This window comes from Muscardinus avellanarius, assembly GCF_963383645.1.
Source record: "Muscardinus avellanarius genome assembly, chromosome: 10".
NCBI lineage: Eukaryota > Metazoa > Chordata > Mammalia > Rodentia > Gliridae > Muscardinus > Muscardinus avellanarius.
This window is the reverse complement of record NC_137796.1, coordinates 98,497,354-98,515,961: the sequence shown is the minus strand read 5'-3', so window position 1 is coordinate 98,515,961 and position 18,608 is coordinate 98,497,354. Positions and strand designations below refer to the sequence as shown.

The 18,608-nt window shown below is 47.1% G+C and overlaps 1 protein-coding gene across 1 annotated transcript; it reads right to left on the bottom strand.

The window, feature by feature from the left end:
* Positions 1–294: 294 nt before the first annotated feature.
* On the bottom strand, positions 295–6,557 carry RPS15A (ribosomal protein S15a). Its single transcript, XM_080703017.1, has 5 exons — positions 6,547–6,557; positions 5,298–5,435; positions 4,747–4,826; positions 1,638–1,723; positions 295–424 (listed from the first exon to the last, which is right to left on the bottom strand). The coding sequence occupies exons 2-5, from the start codon at positions 5,428–5,430 to the stop codon at positions 331–333; spliced, it is 393 nt and encodes a 130-aa protein (XP_080559143.1). The 5' UTR covers positions 5,431–5,435; positions 6,547–6,557; the 3' UTR covers positions 295–330.
* Positions 6,558–18,608: the final 12,051 nt, after the last annotated feature.

Below are 18,608 nucleotides of genomic sequence, written 5' to 3'. Positions count from 1 at the left end.
TCACCCCAATTCTGCACACTTTACCCATGAAATACCAATAGCTCCAGTGCAAAGAAACCACCCAGTGGCCCAGGAAATCAGCTGATGACACTGTTAACTAGTTGCAGAATCCTCCCATCTTTCAATAGGAGCCAATACATCCTGCACCAGCTCACTGCAGTGAGCCAGGCGCGGTGAGGATGTGACTGCCGGCCATCCAGCCACTCCAGGGAAAACAGCACCACGAGTGCAGGGCTGTCGGTGGTGCCCGCCACACTGCGGAAAGGCTCAACACGACTGAGCGGAAGCACCGGAGTCCATGGAGGCTTTTATTGTACACGTTTCACATCCCTAGAAAAAGAAGCCCAGGATTTTCCCTCCTGTGTGTTTCCGTCTTGCTTCCTCGTGGTCCATGATGCCAGCTGAGGTTGTCAGCACAATGAAACTGTGGAGAGGAAAGAAACAGGCTGGTCAGATTAAAGCTCAAACAGGCCGGTCAGATCAAAGCTGAGCCTGCAGCCATCAACAGGCAGCCTCCAGACCAGCTCACTCATCCTGACCTCAGGGAGCTCCTTCAACTCTGTCTGAGACATGCTTACTCTGAGGATCAAGGTAATACAAACGTGGCATGTCAACCTGAGGCAAAAATCAGCGTCACAATATATTAAACAGAACTCTCCTAACAACCCTCTACCTGTACTGTAGTTAACAGGTAAAAGTTAAAATATAATTAACTGTATCACCACACATAACTGGGTGACTTGAGCTCTTGTGTATGTGGGGTAGTGGGGACAGAACCCAGGGGTCTTCCATCTCCAGACTATACCACCAGCTCTATTTCATTTTTACTTGGAAACGGGACCTTGCTAAGCTGCTGAGGCTGACTTTGAACCTGTAATCCTATTACTGTTTCAGCCTCCCAAGTACTGGGATTACAAGCGCGCACCACACCTGGCTCGGCTTGAGCTCTTAGCTACAACAGATAAGCATTTGTGGTTTCAGATCATAGAAAGCCATAACAAAAGTCAAGTGATAAACCAAACTTTTGAGCATCATGTTGGTATTCTAAAGTGTCTTAAGCCAGGCATGGTGGCGCACATTTGGGAGGCTGAGACAGGAGATCTCAGTTCATGGACAATGTCAGCTACTTTTGCAACTCAGTGAGACCCTGTTTCAAAATAAAGAATAAATAATAGGGCTGGTGGTGTGGCTCGAAGGTAGGATGTCCCTGGGTTCCATCCTCAGTATCGGAAAAAAATGTTCTCTCTCAAAGAACTTTATTTTTTTGTTTGGGGGTGCTAAACCTACATTGCCATTGTAACTGGTACAAGAATCAAAGTTGTGACTCATCCAAGGTATCACAGCTTTAAATAAGAAAAGCAGACTTGAACTCAGGAGGTTCTCAATTGTTTTAGTAATGATCCCTGCCACTCCAAGGTCACACAGAACGTGGACTACACTGTGCGCAGTGAGCAGACACTTCTGCCAGCCTAAACCCTCACAGGACCTCAGCCCCAAGACTCACACATGCAACACAGCTAAAATCTGGGCTTATTTCATGTCCAATTGGTTGAAAACAGACCAGAAAAGAAAAAAGCAGCCCTGCGCACACCCAACGTGCCTCATTAATCCTCAGCATGGAGAGAAATGCAACTCACCCAAACTGACGAGACGGGAGCAGATTATTCTGCCATTTTTCTAGGTCTTTGAGCTGCACATCAAATCTGGGGCTGATCACACCACACTACAAAAAGGAAACAAAGAATAATTATTCACCTTACTACTAATGGAAACACAAGATAGTATTAAAACCTGAATGGTCAGCAGGGCGTGGTGGCGCACGCTTGTGACCCCAGCATTTGGGAAGCTGAAACAGGAGGATCACAGTTCTCAGACAGCCTCAGCTACTTAGTGAAGGCCTTCCCAACTCAGTGAGATCCTGTTTCAAAATAAAGAAAAAATAGGGCTAGGGGTGTGGCTCGGAGGTAGAATACCCGTGGATTCCATCTCCAGTATGGCAAAAACAAAAACAAACCCCACAAATGGTCATACAAGTGAACAGAACCAACACTCAATGAGCGTCTATTTAATGCACAATCTGACATAAATGCTATTAAAATACCGCTGGGTATGGGTTGTGCACACTTAGAATTCCAGTATTTGGGAGATGGAGACAGGAATAAGACAGGTACAAGAACAGCCTCAGCAACTAGTGAGACCCTGTTTCAAAATAATAAAATAGGACTGGGAGTGTTGCTTAGAGGTGGAATGAATGCCCTTAAGCTCAATCCTCAGTATCCCCTCACAAAAAAAGACCATGTCTACCCAAGATAAAAAGCAAATCCTTGAGAAAGTAAAGGAAGCCAGATATGGCGGAGCACATCTGTAATCCCAGTACTTGGGAGGCTGAAACAGGAGTATTACAATGGGACTCTATTTCCAAATAAAATATAAAAAGGACAAGGGGTGTAGCTCAGAGGTTAAATGCCACAGATGGTAGTACCAGGTCACTAGCACACATCTCTCCCTATGCTGAAAAGCGGTTCCAGAACAGTAGAGATCAAGCAAGATTATAGTCAAACACTGTTTTATACAAATAAAACTTAAAGTCTATACACTAAAAAACTGCAAAATATTAGAACATCTAACTAAGGAAAAGACACTGAGCCACAGACTGCTGCTCCATATCACATTTCAAGGGACAGTGTCCTACGACTCCAGGCAACTGTCCCCAAACCAATCTGGCAGAAAGATGGAAGGCAAGAAGAGTCTTTCAATCATACCTTTGCTGAGGACACAGCAAGAACCATCCTCCACTGCAAGGACTCTCAGCTCCCCCAAAGCACCTCGCTTTAGACTCTATGCCAAGTCTTAAAAAAATGTTACAGCCACTAAATTTAACCCCCCTGGCTCTACAAATGAGTAGAGATCCCCCCACTACTCACATAATAAAAAAAAAGAGCAGGGGTAGAGCTTGGAGAATACCCCTGGGCTCAGTCCCTAGTACCAAAGCAGAACTCAGAGTGCTTCTATCTAGGTTACACTTAAATTAGAAATCTGGACCGTCAGAAAGGACAATACCCCGTACCTACCACAAGTCTGCTCAGGCTCCTGTTTCTACCATTCTATCTGCTCTGCTGTCACTGTGAATAAATCAAATGACTTCACACCCAATATAATGAATAAAGAACAGGAATAAGCCTGCTGTGGTGGTACAGTTGTAAACCCAGCACTTGGGAGGCTGAGACAGTACAGCAGGTTCAAAGTCAGCCTCACACAGTGAGTGAGGCTCTCAGCAACCTTGTGAAACCCTGCTGCCAAATAAGAAAACCAGGCTGTAGATTCAAGGTAGAGTGCCTCCGGATTCAATTCCCAGTACAAAACGAACAGCAATAAGGGAAAAACCAGTTTTCTCCAAGTAACAAGACCTCCCTCCAAATTCTCCACATATGCAGTATCCAGGACTTTATTCCAGCAGGGTACTCTTGAGAGGGCAGGATCAACAAAGCTCTCTGCAACTACAGCTCAGAGGCAGACTGCCCCTGGGTTCCATCACCAATACCGCCCCCCTAAGCACAAGAGGATGTGACCCAAGGCCAGACCCGACCTCACTAACCAGCTATGGCAGCACATGCCAGGTGAGGAGGCGTCCGCCTCTAGCTCAAGGGAGACCAGAGGCATCATACAAAGAGGGGAAAGCAAGTTCAGAGAAACTGAAACCAGCGCTGAGTCACACACGGCACTGCTTATCAGACCAGGAGCACGATTCAAACCTGAGTTTCCTCGCTCCCAAGAAATCACGGGAAACAGCTGGGTACCATGAGACATGCCTGCAATGCCAGCTACTGTGGAGGTCCCCAAGTTCAATGCCAGCCTGGGCAACCTGGCTAGACTGCCTTGGGGGTGGGGGCGAGGTGGGGACGTTTCAGTGGCAGACCCTTGCCCAGCGTGTGTGAAGCCCTGGGTACAAGCCCAGCTATCACTCCTCTCCTGAACAAAATCTCCAGGTTCCTCAAATCGTTCATAAGTTTCAGATTCAGTAGTTTTTACTCCACATAAAGCATATACTCATTATATGGGGAGACAACTTTGTAAAACAGAAACTATTCGTCCAGGAAATAACCCTGTCAAGTCAGCCACTGCGCCACTAAGGCCTGTGGGCAACGCACTTTCCCACCCTCCATGCTGGACTAGAAACACAAACCTCTTGTACATCTGAAAAATGTTTGAGCAGGAACACAGAAAATAGACTTACTGGCCTGGCTTACATGGCTGACAAGTCCCCCAACACATGCAGTCAGTCCACAAAAGTTCAGATGAGAACCAAATGCATCCATCTAGTTCTGATGAAAAACCAGACTGGCAGGCACAGGTAAAGCCTGTGCCAAAAAAAGCAGAATGAGTTCTTATATTGGTAGAGAATCCCATTTACTAAAAACAAAAAGATTCCATTCACAAAGACCATCATCAGGAAAGAAAGGATGAGCTATTTCTGTAGGAGGGTTAGTGGTGGACAGGGCGACTAACATTCAAGATTCAAACACCAGCCCCTCACCTCCCTTCAGACAAGCTTACCCAATGCTGACAAAAACCTAGCACAAGCCACCCCGAGAACAAATGAAGTTCACGTGATGTGAGAGAAAACGAGTGACCTTAACCAGTTTCTATGCGCTTTAAGTAAACCGAGTATGCGACGCTATGTTTACAAACTCAACATTGCAATACTAAAGAAATTCATAAAGCAATTACAGTGCAAACAATCCTTACCTTGTTTAACCTGCCTGTGAGGTTCACCACAATTTTCCCAGCTCTGTGGTCATCGATGATTTCAAACTCGCCAATGTAACCTACAGAACACAACTAACTGTATCAAATAAAAGATATCAACTTGAGGCCTGAGCCCTTTGACTTTAAAATTCCCACTCTGCGCCTACTAGATCTGTTCCCTCAGAATGCTCTGTATTCGTTCCCACAACCAACCACAGAAAATTTGGGAGCAACACCCACAACAACCCAGCCCAAAATCCTAAAAGGGATTCCTTGCATCCCATCCATTCCTAGATCCCCACTCCCTGAGGCCAGTGTGCATCAGACACAAAGCCAACGACCATTCCCTCCCACCCAAAGGAAGAGCGCTGAGGAGCCCTGGCTCGCAGGGACTTGTCATTACCTCCCGGAGGGGAGCTTCCTCCTTTTCTGACAGCCCTACCAGATTCTTTAGCAGTTTCCTGGACATTAACTATCCCTTCCCACCCCCCCCAACTCAAGCCCCCCAGAATGAGCCCCTGTTCCCCTCCGTTTGCCATCAGAACACTCACCATGCTTCATCATCACGGTTAGAAACCTGACGATGACTTTGGAGCACGGCCTAATGAGGACCTGGCGTTTGCCTCTCTTCTCCGCATTGTTGATGCTCTTGAGAGCATCTGCCAGGACGTTCATGCGCACCATTGTGGCTGTGCAGGGAAAACAAAACGGACATTACTGGTCCTGTCAACATTAACACCCACGCATTCCATCCCTGCAAAAGGCGGTCTACCTTCACTGCGATTACGCTTCCCCCTTAAACTTAAGCAATATTCTGAGCACTCAAAGCCAGGGTGCACGTTTTCAACTGGCCCGTTAGTACCGTTTCTACAATATTGCAGCAACCTAACGGTTGGGGACATCCACTGTAGACATTTTAGTCCAAATCTAAGGGCACAATAGAACCCCGGAGTTGGAGGGAACCGTCAGCCCCCCAATAAAAATAACAGGTGCACCCCAGATCGTGTCCCCAAAATTTCAAAAGTAAACTTTTAAAACCCGTACTTTCAACACTGCCCTCCCAATCAACTCACTTTCAGCCTTGCTCTAAAACCCGAGATGCCACGCAACTTTTCACCTAACTACTTAACTACCCGCCCTCGAGCCATCCATCTTCAAGAGTCCAACAGCGAGCATCCCACAGTAACAGCCACTTCCATTACGCGCCATCGGACCGGACTCTCTCCAATGGCCAGGCGCTCAAGACCCACTTGTCGAGTTCTTAAAAACTCCCACGAGAGGCTAGAGCCACCTTTAAGCACCCGCGAGTCCCGAGCTCAGCGCGAGGAGCCGCACCGTGCGCACACGGCTCGGGCTAGTCCCCAGCACCCCGCGGCGCCGGGCAGGACGAGGCTGTGCCCGCCCTGGCCTCAGTCTCCGCCAGAGCCCCGGCGCCCGTGCCGCACACGAAGGGCCCGCCCGGCCACCGTCCCCGCGCTGTCCCGCCGGCCGGGGCCGAGACGCCGCCCCAGGCGCTGGGGGAGACCCGGGCGCCGGCGTCCGGCGCGGCTGCGGCCTCCCGGGGAGTCGGAGGCTCCGCCCGCCGCCCGCGCTGCGGCCTGCACTCCTCGTGCCGGGTTCCCCAGCAGCAGAGAGGGGCGCCGGGGCATGGCCCCCCTACGCCGCCCGGACCCCCGCGAGGCCAAGGCTCCCGGCCCAGGAGGCGCCCGGCGGCCTCGCAGGGCGCCCAGGCCCGGCCTCAGCCTCGGGATGGCGCCGATAACCGGCGGATGGCGTTGGAGCCCTCGGAGAGTTACTCACCGGCACGGAAAGATGGCGGAAAGAGGACGGGAGGGGCGAGCTCACGGAGTTATGGGAAGTGAGCAGGCTATCGCGAGACTTTCAAAGTATCGCCCAGACAGGAAAAGGAGGCGTGGCTGGCTAAAGGCGGAAGTGGGAACAGGCCCTTTCAGGATTAGTAGTTGAGAGTCGATTAAGTCAACCGCCCCGGGTAAAACCTGGAAAAATAGGAGGAGATTCGACTCTTAGAATTGAGTCAGTAAAGCCGGGCGTGGTGGCGCACGCTTGTAATCCCAGCATTCAGGACTGAGACAGGAGGATGGCGGTTTGCATACAGCCTCAGCTACTTAGTGAGGCCTTCTGCAACTCAGTGAGACCCGGTTTCAAAATAAAGAATAAAAAATAGGGCAGGAGGTGTAGCTCTGAGGTCGAATCCCCTTGGGTTCCACCCCCAGACCCGCAAAAAAAATAAATAGAATTGAGTCAGTAAAAAAAAAAATTTTTTTTTCCTGTACTGGAGATGGAACCCAGGGGCACTGTACCTCAGAGCTACACTCCCAGCCCTATTTTATTCATATATATATATATATATATATATATATATTTTATTTTTTTTTTTATTTTTTTTTTATTTTTTTTTTTTTTTTTGCGGGTCTGGGTATAGAATCCAGGGGCATTTGACCTCCAAGCTCCACCCCCTGCCCAATTTTTTATTCTTTTTATTTTAAAACAGGGTCTCACTGAGTTGCAGAGGGCCTCACTAAGTAGCTGAGGCTGTCGGCGAACCGCGGTCTTCCTGTCTCAGCCTCCCAAAAGCTGGGATTACAAGCGTGCGCCACTACGCCCGGCTTTATTTTTTATTTTGATACAGATTCTTAAGTGCCGTGGGACTTGCTAAATTGCTGAGGCTGGCCTCAAACCTGAGATCCCCCTGTCTCTGCCTACCAAGTACTGGGATTACAGGCGCGTGCCACCACGCCCGCCTCCTGAATCAGTAAAATCACTCGCCATTTATGTTTTCTCTTGCTCTGGGGAATGAACCCAGGGAGATTCTAGCTCCAAGCTAAACCCCCAGACCTACTTTATTTTTTGTTTTGAAACAGAGTCTCGCTAAATTGCTGAAGCTGGCCTCGAGCCTGCCACCCTCCTGTCTCAGCCTCCAAAGTCCTGGGATTACAGGTGTGCACCACCGCTCCTGGCTTTAAAATAGATTTTAATATTTGCATCCTGGAAGCCGGGCATGTAATCCCAGCATTCAGGAGACTGAGACGGGAGGATCGCGGTTCGCGGACAGCCTCAGCTACTTAGTGAGCTCCTTTGCAACTCAGTGAGACCCTGTTTCAAAATAAAGAATAGCCGGGCGTGGTGGCGCACGCTTGTAATCCCCGTGCTTGGGAGGCAGAGACAGGAGGATCGCGCAGGTTCGAAGCCAGCCGCGCGCGCTGGCTTAGGAGACCCTGTTTCCAAATAAAAATGTAAAAATAGGTCTGGGAGTGTAGCCCGGAGGTAGAAGGGCTTCCAGGAACCCCAGTACCACCAAAAAATAAATAAATAAAGAAAAGAAAGAAAGAAAGAAAGAGAGAGAGAAAGAAAGAATAAAAACTAGGGCGGGGTTGTGTAGCTCGAAGGTCGAATGACCCTGGGTTCCATCCCCAGACCTGCAAACAAACAAACAAAATCAAAATCGCGCCCTGGAAGGGCTTTGGAGGGTGCTAGAAACCGGGAAGGAGAACTTACTTTTCTCCATTTGAGATTTTGTTTTGCAGGGCGTGGTGGCGCACACTTGTAATCCCAGCATTCAGAAGGCTGAGACCACAGGATCAGGGTTCCAGACAGCCTCAGCTCCTTAGTGAGGCCCTCTGCAACTTAGTGAGACCCTGTTTCAAAATAAAGAATAAAACTTAGGGCAGGGGGTATAGCTCAGAGGTTGAATGCCCCTGGGTTCCATTCCCAGACCCGAAGGAAAAAAAAATTTGTTTTTTGAGACATGTATGTATGTATATATAGTAATACATATTTGATGACTAAATGAATAAGCAAATCAGTTTCCCTACCCATCAAAAATTATATATACATACATATACATATTATATATACATATATATACATATATACACAATTGTATATACATATATAATTTTTGAATATATAATTATATATACATATATAATTTTTGAAGGCATTTAAATTTTGTTTTGTTTTTGTTTCTGTTTTTTGGTGGTGGTACTGGGATGGAACCCAGGGGGTTTCTACTTCCGGGATATACTCCCAGACCTACTTTATATTTTATTTGGAAACAGGGTCTCACTAAGTTGCTGAGAGCCTCACTAAGTAGCTGATGCTGTCTTTGAACCTGCACAGTCCTCCTATCTCAGCCTCCCAAGTAATGGGATTACAAATGTGCACCACCACGCCCATCCGTTTAAATGTTTTTTTAATCAGATGTTTTTTAATCGTAGGTTTTGTTTTGTTGCCTTACTGGGGATGAAACCCAGGGGAATTCTACCTCTGAGCTATGCCCTACCCCTATTTTTTATTCTTTATTTGAAACAGGGTCTCACTGAGTTGCAAAGGGCCTCACTAAGGGGCCGAGGCTGTCCGCGAACCAAGGTCCTTCTGTCTCAGCCTCCCGAATGCTTGGATGGGTAGTTCTTTTTTGATGCTTCTGAAATCTTAGAAATGATCTATTGGGAGCCCAGCCGCTTCCCAGTCCCGCAGCCCACAGTCTTTCGCACCTGGACAAGAACCAGGTGGGGTTAGTCATTTCTCCTCTGAACCTTCCCCAGAGATAGATTGGAGGTAACACTACTTACCCTTTAAGGTTGTTGCAAGGGTCAGAAGGGGAAGGGCAGCAGAGGGCTTGCACAGCGCCTGTATGCACATAGATGCTCACAGTAGTTGAAGGCTGGAGGGCTCAAGAGCGTGGGGGGCTGATCACCAAAGAGGAAGTGGATTCCAGGTGACCTGAGGCAAGTCACCTAACTTTAGAAATACTGGCAATTGCCTCCTTACCGCACAGCTTCCCCTGTCCACTTCCCTTTGCCCTCTCTCCCAATTGGCACCCTGAATGACCCTTTTAAAACCTAAGTCGGGCGGGTGTTGGGCAGCTGTAATTAGTCCTTGGGAGGCTGAATTCATAAAACAGGGTTGGGGTATATCTCAGAGGTAAAACGTCCCTGGGTCAAATCCCCAGCAACACATACACACACACAAGGCAAAGCTGGGTATGGTGGTGCACACCAGTAATCCCTGTACTTGGGAGGCTGAGACAGAACAGCAGGTTTGAAGACAGCCTCAGCAATGCATTGAGACTCCGTAATTTAGCAAGAGTCTGATTTTTTCTTTCTTTTTTCTTTCTTTTCTCTCTTGCAGTAATGGGGATGGAACGCAGGAGTTTTCTACCTCTCCCAGCCCTATTTTTTTTATTTATTTAATTTTGCAGTACTGGGGATGGAACCCAGGGGCATTCTACCTCTGAGGTACACTCCCAGCCCTTTTTATTCTTTCTGAGTTGCAAAGGGCCTCACAAAGTAGCTGAGGCTGTCCATGAACCGTGATCCTCGTCTCAGCCTTCTGAATGCTGGGATTACAAGCGCACTCCACTACATCCAGCCTTTTTTATTTTTTTTAATTTTTGGTGGTACTGGGGGTGCAACCCAGAGGCTTTCTACCTCCAGGCTATACTCCCAGACCTATTTTATATTTTATTTGGAAACAGGGTCTAAGATGCTGAGAGCCTCACAAATAGCTGAGGCTGCTTCGAACCTGTGTGATCCTGTCTCAGCCTCCCAAGCGCAGGGATTATAAGCATATGCCACGCTTGGCCTTTTTTATTTTTGAAATAGGGTCTCACTGAACTGCAGTGGGCCTAAGGCTGTCCGTGAACTGCAATCCTCCTGTCTCAGCCTCCCAAATGCTGGGGTTACAAGTGTGCACCACCAGACCTGGTTTAACCTATTTCAAAATAGAAGACTACAAAAGGGCTGGGGTAGTAGTTCAGAGGTAGAATGAACAAGAACCAACTTTCTAAGGCGCTAGCTGGCGTGCACACCTCACCTGCAGTCTCTCCTGGCTGGCTTTCCTTTGAACGCTTTAGCTGCTCCTGCCCCTTTATCCTGCTTTAGCCAGGCTTCCAGGTGGTCTTCACTCTCCATTCAGCCACACCCCTCAGGAGGCTCCTCCCCACCCCAGCTCTACTCAGTGTGTCTCCAGAGTACTCGGGAATAGTGGAGATGTAGCTCTTGTCTGTCTCCCAGGCCTGGACCATTGAATGCCAAGCTAGCAGGAATGCAGTCAGTTTTACCAATGTACCCACAACTTTCAGAAAAGTATCTGACACATAGTAAGCCTTCAATACTAAATGTATAGGCAAATCAGCTTGCCCATCCGTAAATAGGGATACCTCCCCTTTTTCTGTACTAGGGATTGAACCCAGGGGCATTCTACCTCCAAGCTCCAACCCAGCCCTATTTTGTAATTATTTATTTTGAAGCACTATCTTACAACATTGTGAGGGCCTCACTGAGTAGCTGAGACCAGCCATTGTCGCGCGCAGTGACGACTCTTACACGATCTTCCTCAAGCAGTTTTATTACCCCAGGTTCTTGTACAGTTCCCGCAAATCTTCTTCCCGTAAATCTTCTCTTCTCTCCCCTTCCCCCCAGAGATCTTCCCCTTATATAGAGCCCAACAGCCAATCAGCAGACTGTTCACGTGCACAACTCATGGCAACAGCCAGTCCATTGGCTGTTGCCCTATGGCATGCGGTGTTCCCGTGTATCTCATGCTCTTGTCGTCACTTCCTGAAAGCTGTTTACCACCTAAGTGCTCTGGGGAAGATTTCCGCTCAGCGCCATCTTAGCTCTCGGACTTACTGGCTGATGGGCGGGGCCCGTCACAGTTCCCCCTTTTTTGTTTTTTCAGACAGGAGAGGACAGAGGACTCAACCCCTGTATGTTTGGAAGGGGCTTCTAGGCCCACCACCTTTTGCCAGGGACGGGACAAGAATCAGTGGCAACCCGTATGCAGTTGAGCATGCCCTCCTCGGGATGCACCCTCCCGGGGTCCCGAGTGCAGTCCTAGCTGGCATCCTGTCATTAAGACTTTCCCATCGCCGCAAGCCATATTTGAGGGGATTGTCCCAACTCCATGGCTGCAAATGCCTGAGCTATGAGCACTTGATCTGTAGCGCGCTGACGGATTAGTTTTCTAAGACAGTAGAGACATAAGATACACAGTAAGACCAGACAAAGACCAAGAGCACCCAGTCCAGCCCACTCTTTTAAATGACGAGCTGCTTGTTGGATCCAGGACATCAAGGTGCGGGCCATCACCGGGTCAACTTGAGTAGTATTGGTTTTGATGATCTCCAACCGCAACCGTCTTGTCAAATTGTCAAATTTCGATGACCGGTTATCTGTAGGATATGCAGAAAGCTCGCAAGAAAGATTAGCGGCAATAAACGCATTATCATTAATCATGACAAGGGGAGCTAAATCCGTGCAACTGCCATTTATCCCACAAAGAAGCCACAGATCAAATAGGTTAGAATGAAAGGCCATGGTCAGGCTCTAATAAGTAAAATTATAACCTGCAAAAGTAGAATTTGCTCCTGTGCCAATTTTAAGGGGAAAAGGTAAAAGGATTAAGCGGGGAAGAACTTGAGCAGAATGACTCAAAGGCAATAGAAAAGAAAAGCAATCAAAAGCCCCCATTGTGGATCACTTCCTATCCTTGGAATTCCACAGTATCATGGTCCCCAAAAGAATCAGTCGATGGCTCATCATCCTTTTGTTTCACCAGACGAGTCAGCCGCTCTGGAACCCAGACAGGATCGGCGCCGTTCTGTGGAAACACACAAACAGAGCCTCTGGCCCATGTGAGCACTGGGTCAGGTCCCCTCCATTGCCCTGTGAGGGCATCCTTCCAACGCACGAAACCCTGGCTCGTACCCGAGGGGGCAAAATGACGATCGGCAGCAGTCTTGCCATTGACATCTAATTGCAAAAAATTCAAAGTAAAAAGGGCTAAGGATAGGCGCTGCTTCGGTTTCATATTGGTTCCAATTCCCTCTTTTTGTTTTATCAAGCATTCTTTAAGAGTACGATGGGCGCGTTCCACAATACCCTGTCCCTGAGGGTTGTACGGAAGGCCATGCTTTAGAGTTATTCCCATCTGTGAACAAAAAGATGTGAATTTTTGGGAAGTATAAGCCGGGCCATTATCAGTTTTTATTTCTTTAGGCATATTCCATGCTGCCCAGGCCTCAAGGCAATGATTGACGACGTCATGTGCCTTTTCCCCGGCATGAGCAGATGCATGAATAATTCCAGAGACAGTATCTATGGAAACATGGATATATTTCAATTTTCCAAATTCAGATATGTGAGTTACATCCATTTGCCAGAGATGTAGAGGGAGCAAGCCTCGTGGGCAAATGCCCACATGTGAGGGGTGTAAAAAAGGGGCACAGGCATTACAGGTTTTTACAATTTCCCGAGCCTGATGTCGAGGGATTTTAAATCGCTGTTGTAATGTTTTAGAATTTACATGATATTGACGGTGAAATGCCTGTGCCTGTTGCATTTGAGTAAGAGAAAAAATCATATGTATCTTGGTGAGTTTATCTACTAGATCATTTCCATATGTAATAGGGCCAGGTAATCCAGTATGTGCCCTAACGTGCTGGATAAAGAATGGTGTCTTTCTTAAATGTATATAAATCTGGATTTGGCTAGCCATAGAATGAATAGGAGTATGTAAAGAGAGTTGACCCGCGCATTCAAGCGATCTAACCAGATTAACCACATATTGTGAATCTGATAATAAATTGAAAGGAGAAGAAACTCTCTTAAAAATTTCTAAAACAATATTTAATTCAACCAGTTGTGGAGAGGTATGTGAATATTGGATGATAACAGGATCGCTTCCCTCTATTAGGTAGGCCCCCACACCAGTTTTGGATCCATCAGTAAAAATGTTAATTGCATTAGCTACAGGTTTGTTTTTAGTGACCAATGGGAAAATGAGAGGATGTTCCAGAACAAAATGTAACAATGGATCTTTGGGAAGATGATTGTCTATTTCACCACTGAAAGAGCACATAAGTATAGCCCAATCATCAATAGTGGCTACCAGCGTTTGTACTTGCAGAGCAGTGTACGGTACCACCAGCTTATCGGGCGTTCTGCCAAAGTGTTGGATGCACTGCTGAATGGCTTTAAGGGCAAGGCTTGCTACACTGGTGGGATAATATTCAACTACCTTTTGAGGGGAGACTTTGGGGTGAATCCAAAGAAGGGGTCCTTGTTGCCAAAGAACACTAGTAGGCTGTTTTTCAGTGGCCAGGATACAAGCCCATAATGGCTGTCCAGGGGTCACTCGACGGAGAGACGCTTTCGTAAGTGCTTGTTCTACTAATTGTAACGCATGGCGGGCCTCATCGGTAAGGACGCGAGGAGAATCTAATTGAGGATTGCCTACGAGCAGATTATATAAAGGTTTCAAGGCATGGTTAGGAATTTGTAAAAAGGGTCGAACCCAATTAATGTCTCCCAACAGTTTTTGGAAATCATTGAGGGTTTTTAATTGATCAGTGCGGATGATTAATTTTTGAGGCAGGACTGCATGGGGGAGAACAATGTTGCCAAGAAAGTGTATATTTTCTCCTCTTTGTACCTTTTCTGAGGCGATGAATAATTGATGAGTTTCCAAAATCTTTACAAGGTGACAATAAGCCTCCTCAAGTATGGAGGGATTTTTTGTGGTTAACAAAATGTCATCCATGTAATGAATACACCGAATTTCTGGAAATTTGGTTTTTACGGGCTCAAGAGCACTATTTACATATAATTGACAGAGGGTAGGGCTATTGGCCATTCCTTGTGGGAGGACCACCCATTCATATCTACTGTCAATTTCCTCTTGATTAATAGAGGGAACAGTAAAAGCAAAACGAGGAGTATCCGCAGGATTTAAAGGGATGGAGAAAAAACAATCTTTTATATCTATGCTGATAAGTGGCCACTCCTTCGGAATAGCAGAGAGGAGTGGAAGCCCTCGTTGGACTGGCCCCATAATCTGCATTTGGCTATTTATGGCTCGGAGGTCGTGTAATAACCTCCATTTTCCAGATTTTTTCTTTATCACAAAAATCGGGGTATTCCAAGGAGAGGTGGATGGCCGGATATGGCCTAACTGTAATTGCTCTTGTACTAATTTCCTTGTTACTTCAAGCTTTTCACGGGAGAGAGGCCACTGAGGAACCCATACTGGATCTCCCGTCTTCCAGGTAATGGGAATTGCCTCCTCAGTGGCTACTGCACAAAACCCAGTTCCTCGCGACCACTCTTTTCTTTAGTAGGAATTGGGCTTTTACGTCCCTGGAGGTGTTTTCCCAGCCCGTAGGAAGGGTGGTAGCCCTGGCGAAGGAGAATATTATGGGCTTGGGGGAAATAAGATGTATTTTGTAAGGAATATCCCATGTCCACTAATAAATCTCTTCCCCAGAGGGAAACTGGCAGCTCCAGCACATAGGGTTCAAACTGCCCCTTATGTCCCTCCTGATCTTTCCAATGTAAAGCCCTAGCACTGAGGTCAGGGGTTTTAGCATAACCCAAACCTCTAAGTTCTCCGGTAGCCTTTTGAGTGGGCCATGAAGATGACCAATCTTTACAGGCGATGACACTTTTATCTGCCCCAGTATCTAAAGGTCCTAGGATTTGCTTGCCTTCCACGTCCAAGGTTATCAAGGGACGAGTTCCCATATCAAAGGCAAGAGATATTAACTCATTTCCTGAAGAACCGAACCCACCAATACCGCGTCGTCCCTCTGCTGAAGGAAACATACCATGTAGACTGGGAAGCAAAAGTAACTGTGCCACTCTATCCCCAGGGGAAATGGCAACGATACCCCGGGGCGCTGAAACCATCACTTTGATAATACCGGTATAATCCTCATCTATAACCCCCGGATGGACTACAAGTCCTTTCATGGTAGAGGAAGACCTTCCAAAAAGTAAGCCAACAGAATTAGGTGGCAGAGGACCTTGAAAATCTGTTTCAATAATTTGAACCCCCATTTGTGGCGTTAATACCAGCCTGGAGGTGGCACAGAGGTCCAATCCTGCCGAACCTGGAGTGGCTCGCCGGACTGTTCCGGAGGCTGTAAATTGGGCCACTGAGGTGGCTGTGTCTCCATGGCCCCATACACCTGAGGGTTCCCATATTTTTGTGGGCCCTGGGAACGAGGGCCCGCCCTCCCGTTTTTTGTCTGAGTATTTGATGATTGCTTTCCAGTATAGGGCAAGGGGTTGCCATCGATATCTTTAACCGAACGGCACTCAAAAGTAGGATGCCTTCCTTTTCTACATCGACGACAATACTCAGGAGGAGAAGGATAAGATTGGGACGCCCTACACTTAGGACAATCTCGTTTTAAGTGTCCTGTCGCTCCACAGGAAAAACAATTGCCATTTTTGGTACTATTCTTACTTTGTTGTCCGGAGGCCTGTATAATGGCTGCAGCAAGTCCTGAATTGGTTAAGGGTCCTCCGAGTTCCCTGCACACCTTCATCCACACCTCTAGGCCTTTATGTTTGTAAGGAGTGATGGCCTGTCTGCATTCTTTAGTGCATTGCTCATAGACCAATTGTTTAATGAGCGGCATGGCCGCGTCAGAATCCCCAAAAATTCTTCCCGCAGCCTCTACTAGACGGGCAACGAAGTCTGAAAAGGGTTCAGTCAATCCTTGAGTAATCTTTGTAAGGTTACCAGATACCTCTCCTTTGTTAGGGAGGGCCTTCCAGGCCTGGGTAGCGAGTCTGTTGATTTGTTCATACACCTGTTGTGGATACCCAAGCTGTTGATTAGCAAATCGTCCTTGGCCCATCAGCATGTCTATATCCCAGGCTGAATTTCCTGCTGCTCGATTACGTGCAGCTTGTTCAGTGGCATATTCTATATAATAAGCTTTCCAATCCAAATATTGGCCAGGATTTAAGGTGGCCCTAACCAAATTTTGCCAGTCTCCTGGGGTCATGGCATAGCGATGTAAACTCTCTATTATTGCTATAGTGAAAGCAGCTGACGACCCATATGTGCGAACTGACTCTGCGAGATGCTTAACTATTTTAAAGTCCAAAGGCTCATGATAACGATTTCCCCCCTCCTGCAGCTGGAAAACTGGGAAAGCTTGATTTGCTAAAAAAATTCCCGCATCTCTCCACATCTGACTACTAAAAGAGACACCTTCTCCTGCTCTGGGCGCAGAAGGGTTATACGGAGGAGGCGAAATTTCCTCTTTAATCAGTTCAAAAGCTTTCACTTGTTTACAAATGGCCTCTAATTCCTCCTCAGATTCATCCTCCCCCTCTGACTCTGAATCCTCCTCACTGGCCACTTTAGAGGAAGTTGAACGTTCCTCTTTTACACCGTCTAAAGCTGCCTGGCCCTCCTGCACAAATTTTCTAAAGCGCCTTTCTTCCAAACAGGCACGAATCAGCCGACAAAGCGGCCGAGTCCCTCCTGTGACAATACCTTGTTCTTCGGCGCGTTCTACGTCTCTTCCCAATTTATCCCAGCTTGCTAAAGAAAGATTCCCTGATACTGTAAACCATGGCGCTACCCTATCTATTTGTTCGAGAAAATCTTGTATTGTCTTGTCCCTAAGCTTTAGGCCTCTACTTTTCAACAAAGCTTTCAATGCTTTATGCAATGGGTGAGATGGACTATTTCCCATCTTGTCGAATCAGGACCAGCCCGATTCTCTAACTTGCTTACACTAAAAAATATCCTCCTTAATGGAGCCCCCTTTGATCGGGGAAAATACAGCGCTGTTCCTCGCTTTTCCGCGAGCCTCGCTTATCCGCGAGCCTTATTTACTAAATATCCTCCTTAATGGAGCCCCCTTTGATCGGGGAAAATAACCCTCCGTAAACGGAGCCTCCTCCTCCCTTTTCGGAGTCAAGGAGTACTTACCAGCCGGCTGCCCTGGACTGCCGAGGTTCTGATCAAAGCGAAGGTCCCCGTACGGGCCAACCACTTGTCGCGCGCAGTGACGACTCTTACACGATCTTCCTCAAGCAGTTTTATTACCCCAGGTTCTTGTACAGTTCCCGCAAATCTTCTTCCCGTAAATCTTCTCTTCTCTCCCCTTCCCCCCAGAGATCTTCCCCTTATATAGAGCCCAACAGCCAATCAGCAGACTGTTCACGTGCACAACTCATGGCAACAGCCAGTCCATTGGCTGTTGCCCTATGGCATGCGGTGTTCCCGTGTATCTCATGCTCTTGTCGTCACTTCCTGAAAGCTGTTTACCACCTAAGTGCTCTGGGGAAGATTTCCGCTCAGCGCCATCTTAGCTCTCGGACTTACTGGCTGATGGGCGGGGCCCGTCACAAGCCATGAACCTGTGATCCTCTTATCTCCGCCTCACAGGCACTGGGACTACAAAGCATAAGGCACCGCACCCGGCTCATTCTATTCTTAAAGAGCATCTTAAGAGGTGTGGAGTGATTAGTGTGTGACCACAGATCCACTCACATCAACATGAGATTGGTTCAGTAAAAAAGAAAGCAAGGCAGAAGAGGTTCCAGCTTTTTTATTATCATCTATTTTTCCCCTTTTCAAAGTATAAGAAACAATGCAGGATTAAAACCACCAAAGTAGTTAAGTGGTAGGACATGTATTCACATAAAAAAAATTCCAGAAAGGAAGACAGGTTTATTTACAAAGAGGAAAAACATGTAAAATTAAGGTAGTTATCATATGAAACTCTCAAGGAAAAAAAAACAAACCAAACATATGCTACAGGGGTCCTCACTGTCTACAGCAATGTGGAAGGGGAGAAAACGACACTTGTTTAGTAATCACAAGGTACATTCCAGCATCAGTGCAATAAACTCACAGAACTATATTACAGCTACTTAATCCGCTTAAGAGTGGTTCCAAGTCTGCCACATTTTTGGCCCTCAAAGGCTCATTCCAAGATTTCAGATACTCTAAATTCCTAGCTACTGAGAGGCAAAGAACAATTTAAGACCTTTCCAAGAGGTTACAAAACCTACGCAGACCAGAGGCAACTA

Coding starts and splice junctions, on each gene's coding strand:
- RPS15A (XM_080703017.1), bottom strand. CDS start 5,430: ATGGTGCGCATGAACGTCCTGGCAGATGCTCTCAAGAGCATCAACAAT. Junction 4,827..5,297: donor AACCGTGATGATGAAGCATG/GTGAGTGTTCTG, acceptor TGTGTTCTGTAG/GTTACATTGGCGAGTTTGAA. Junction 425..1,637: donor CTCCCGTCTCGTCAGTTTGG/GTGAGTTGCATT, acceptor TCCTCTCCACAG/TTTCATTGTGCTGACAACCT.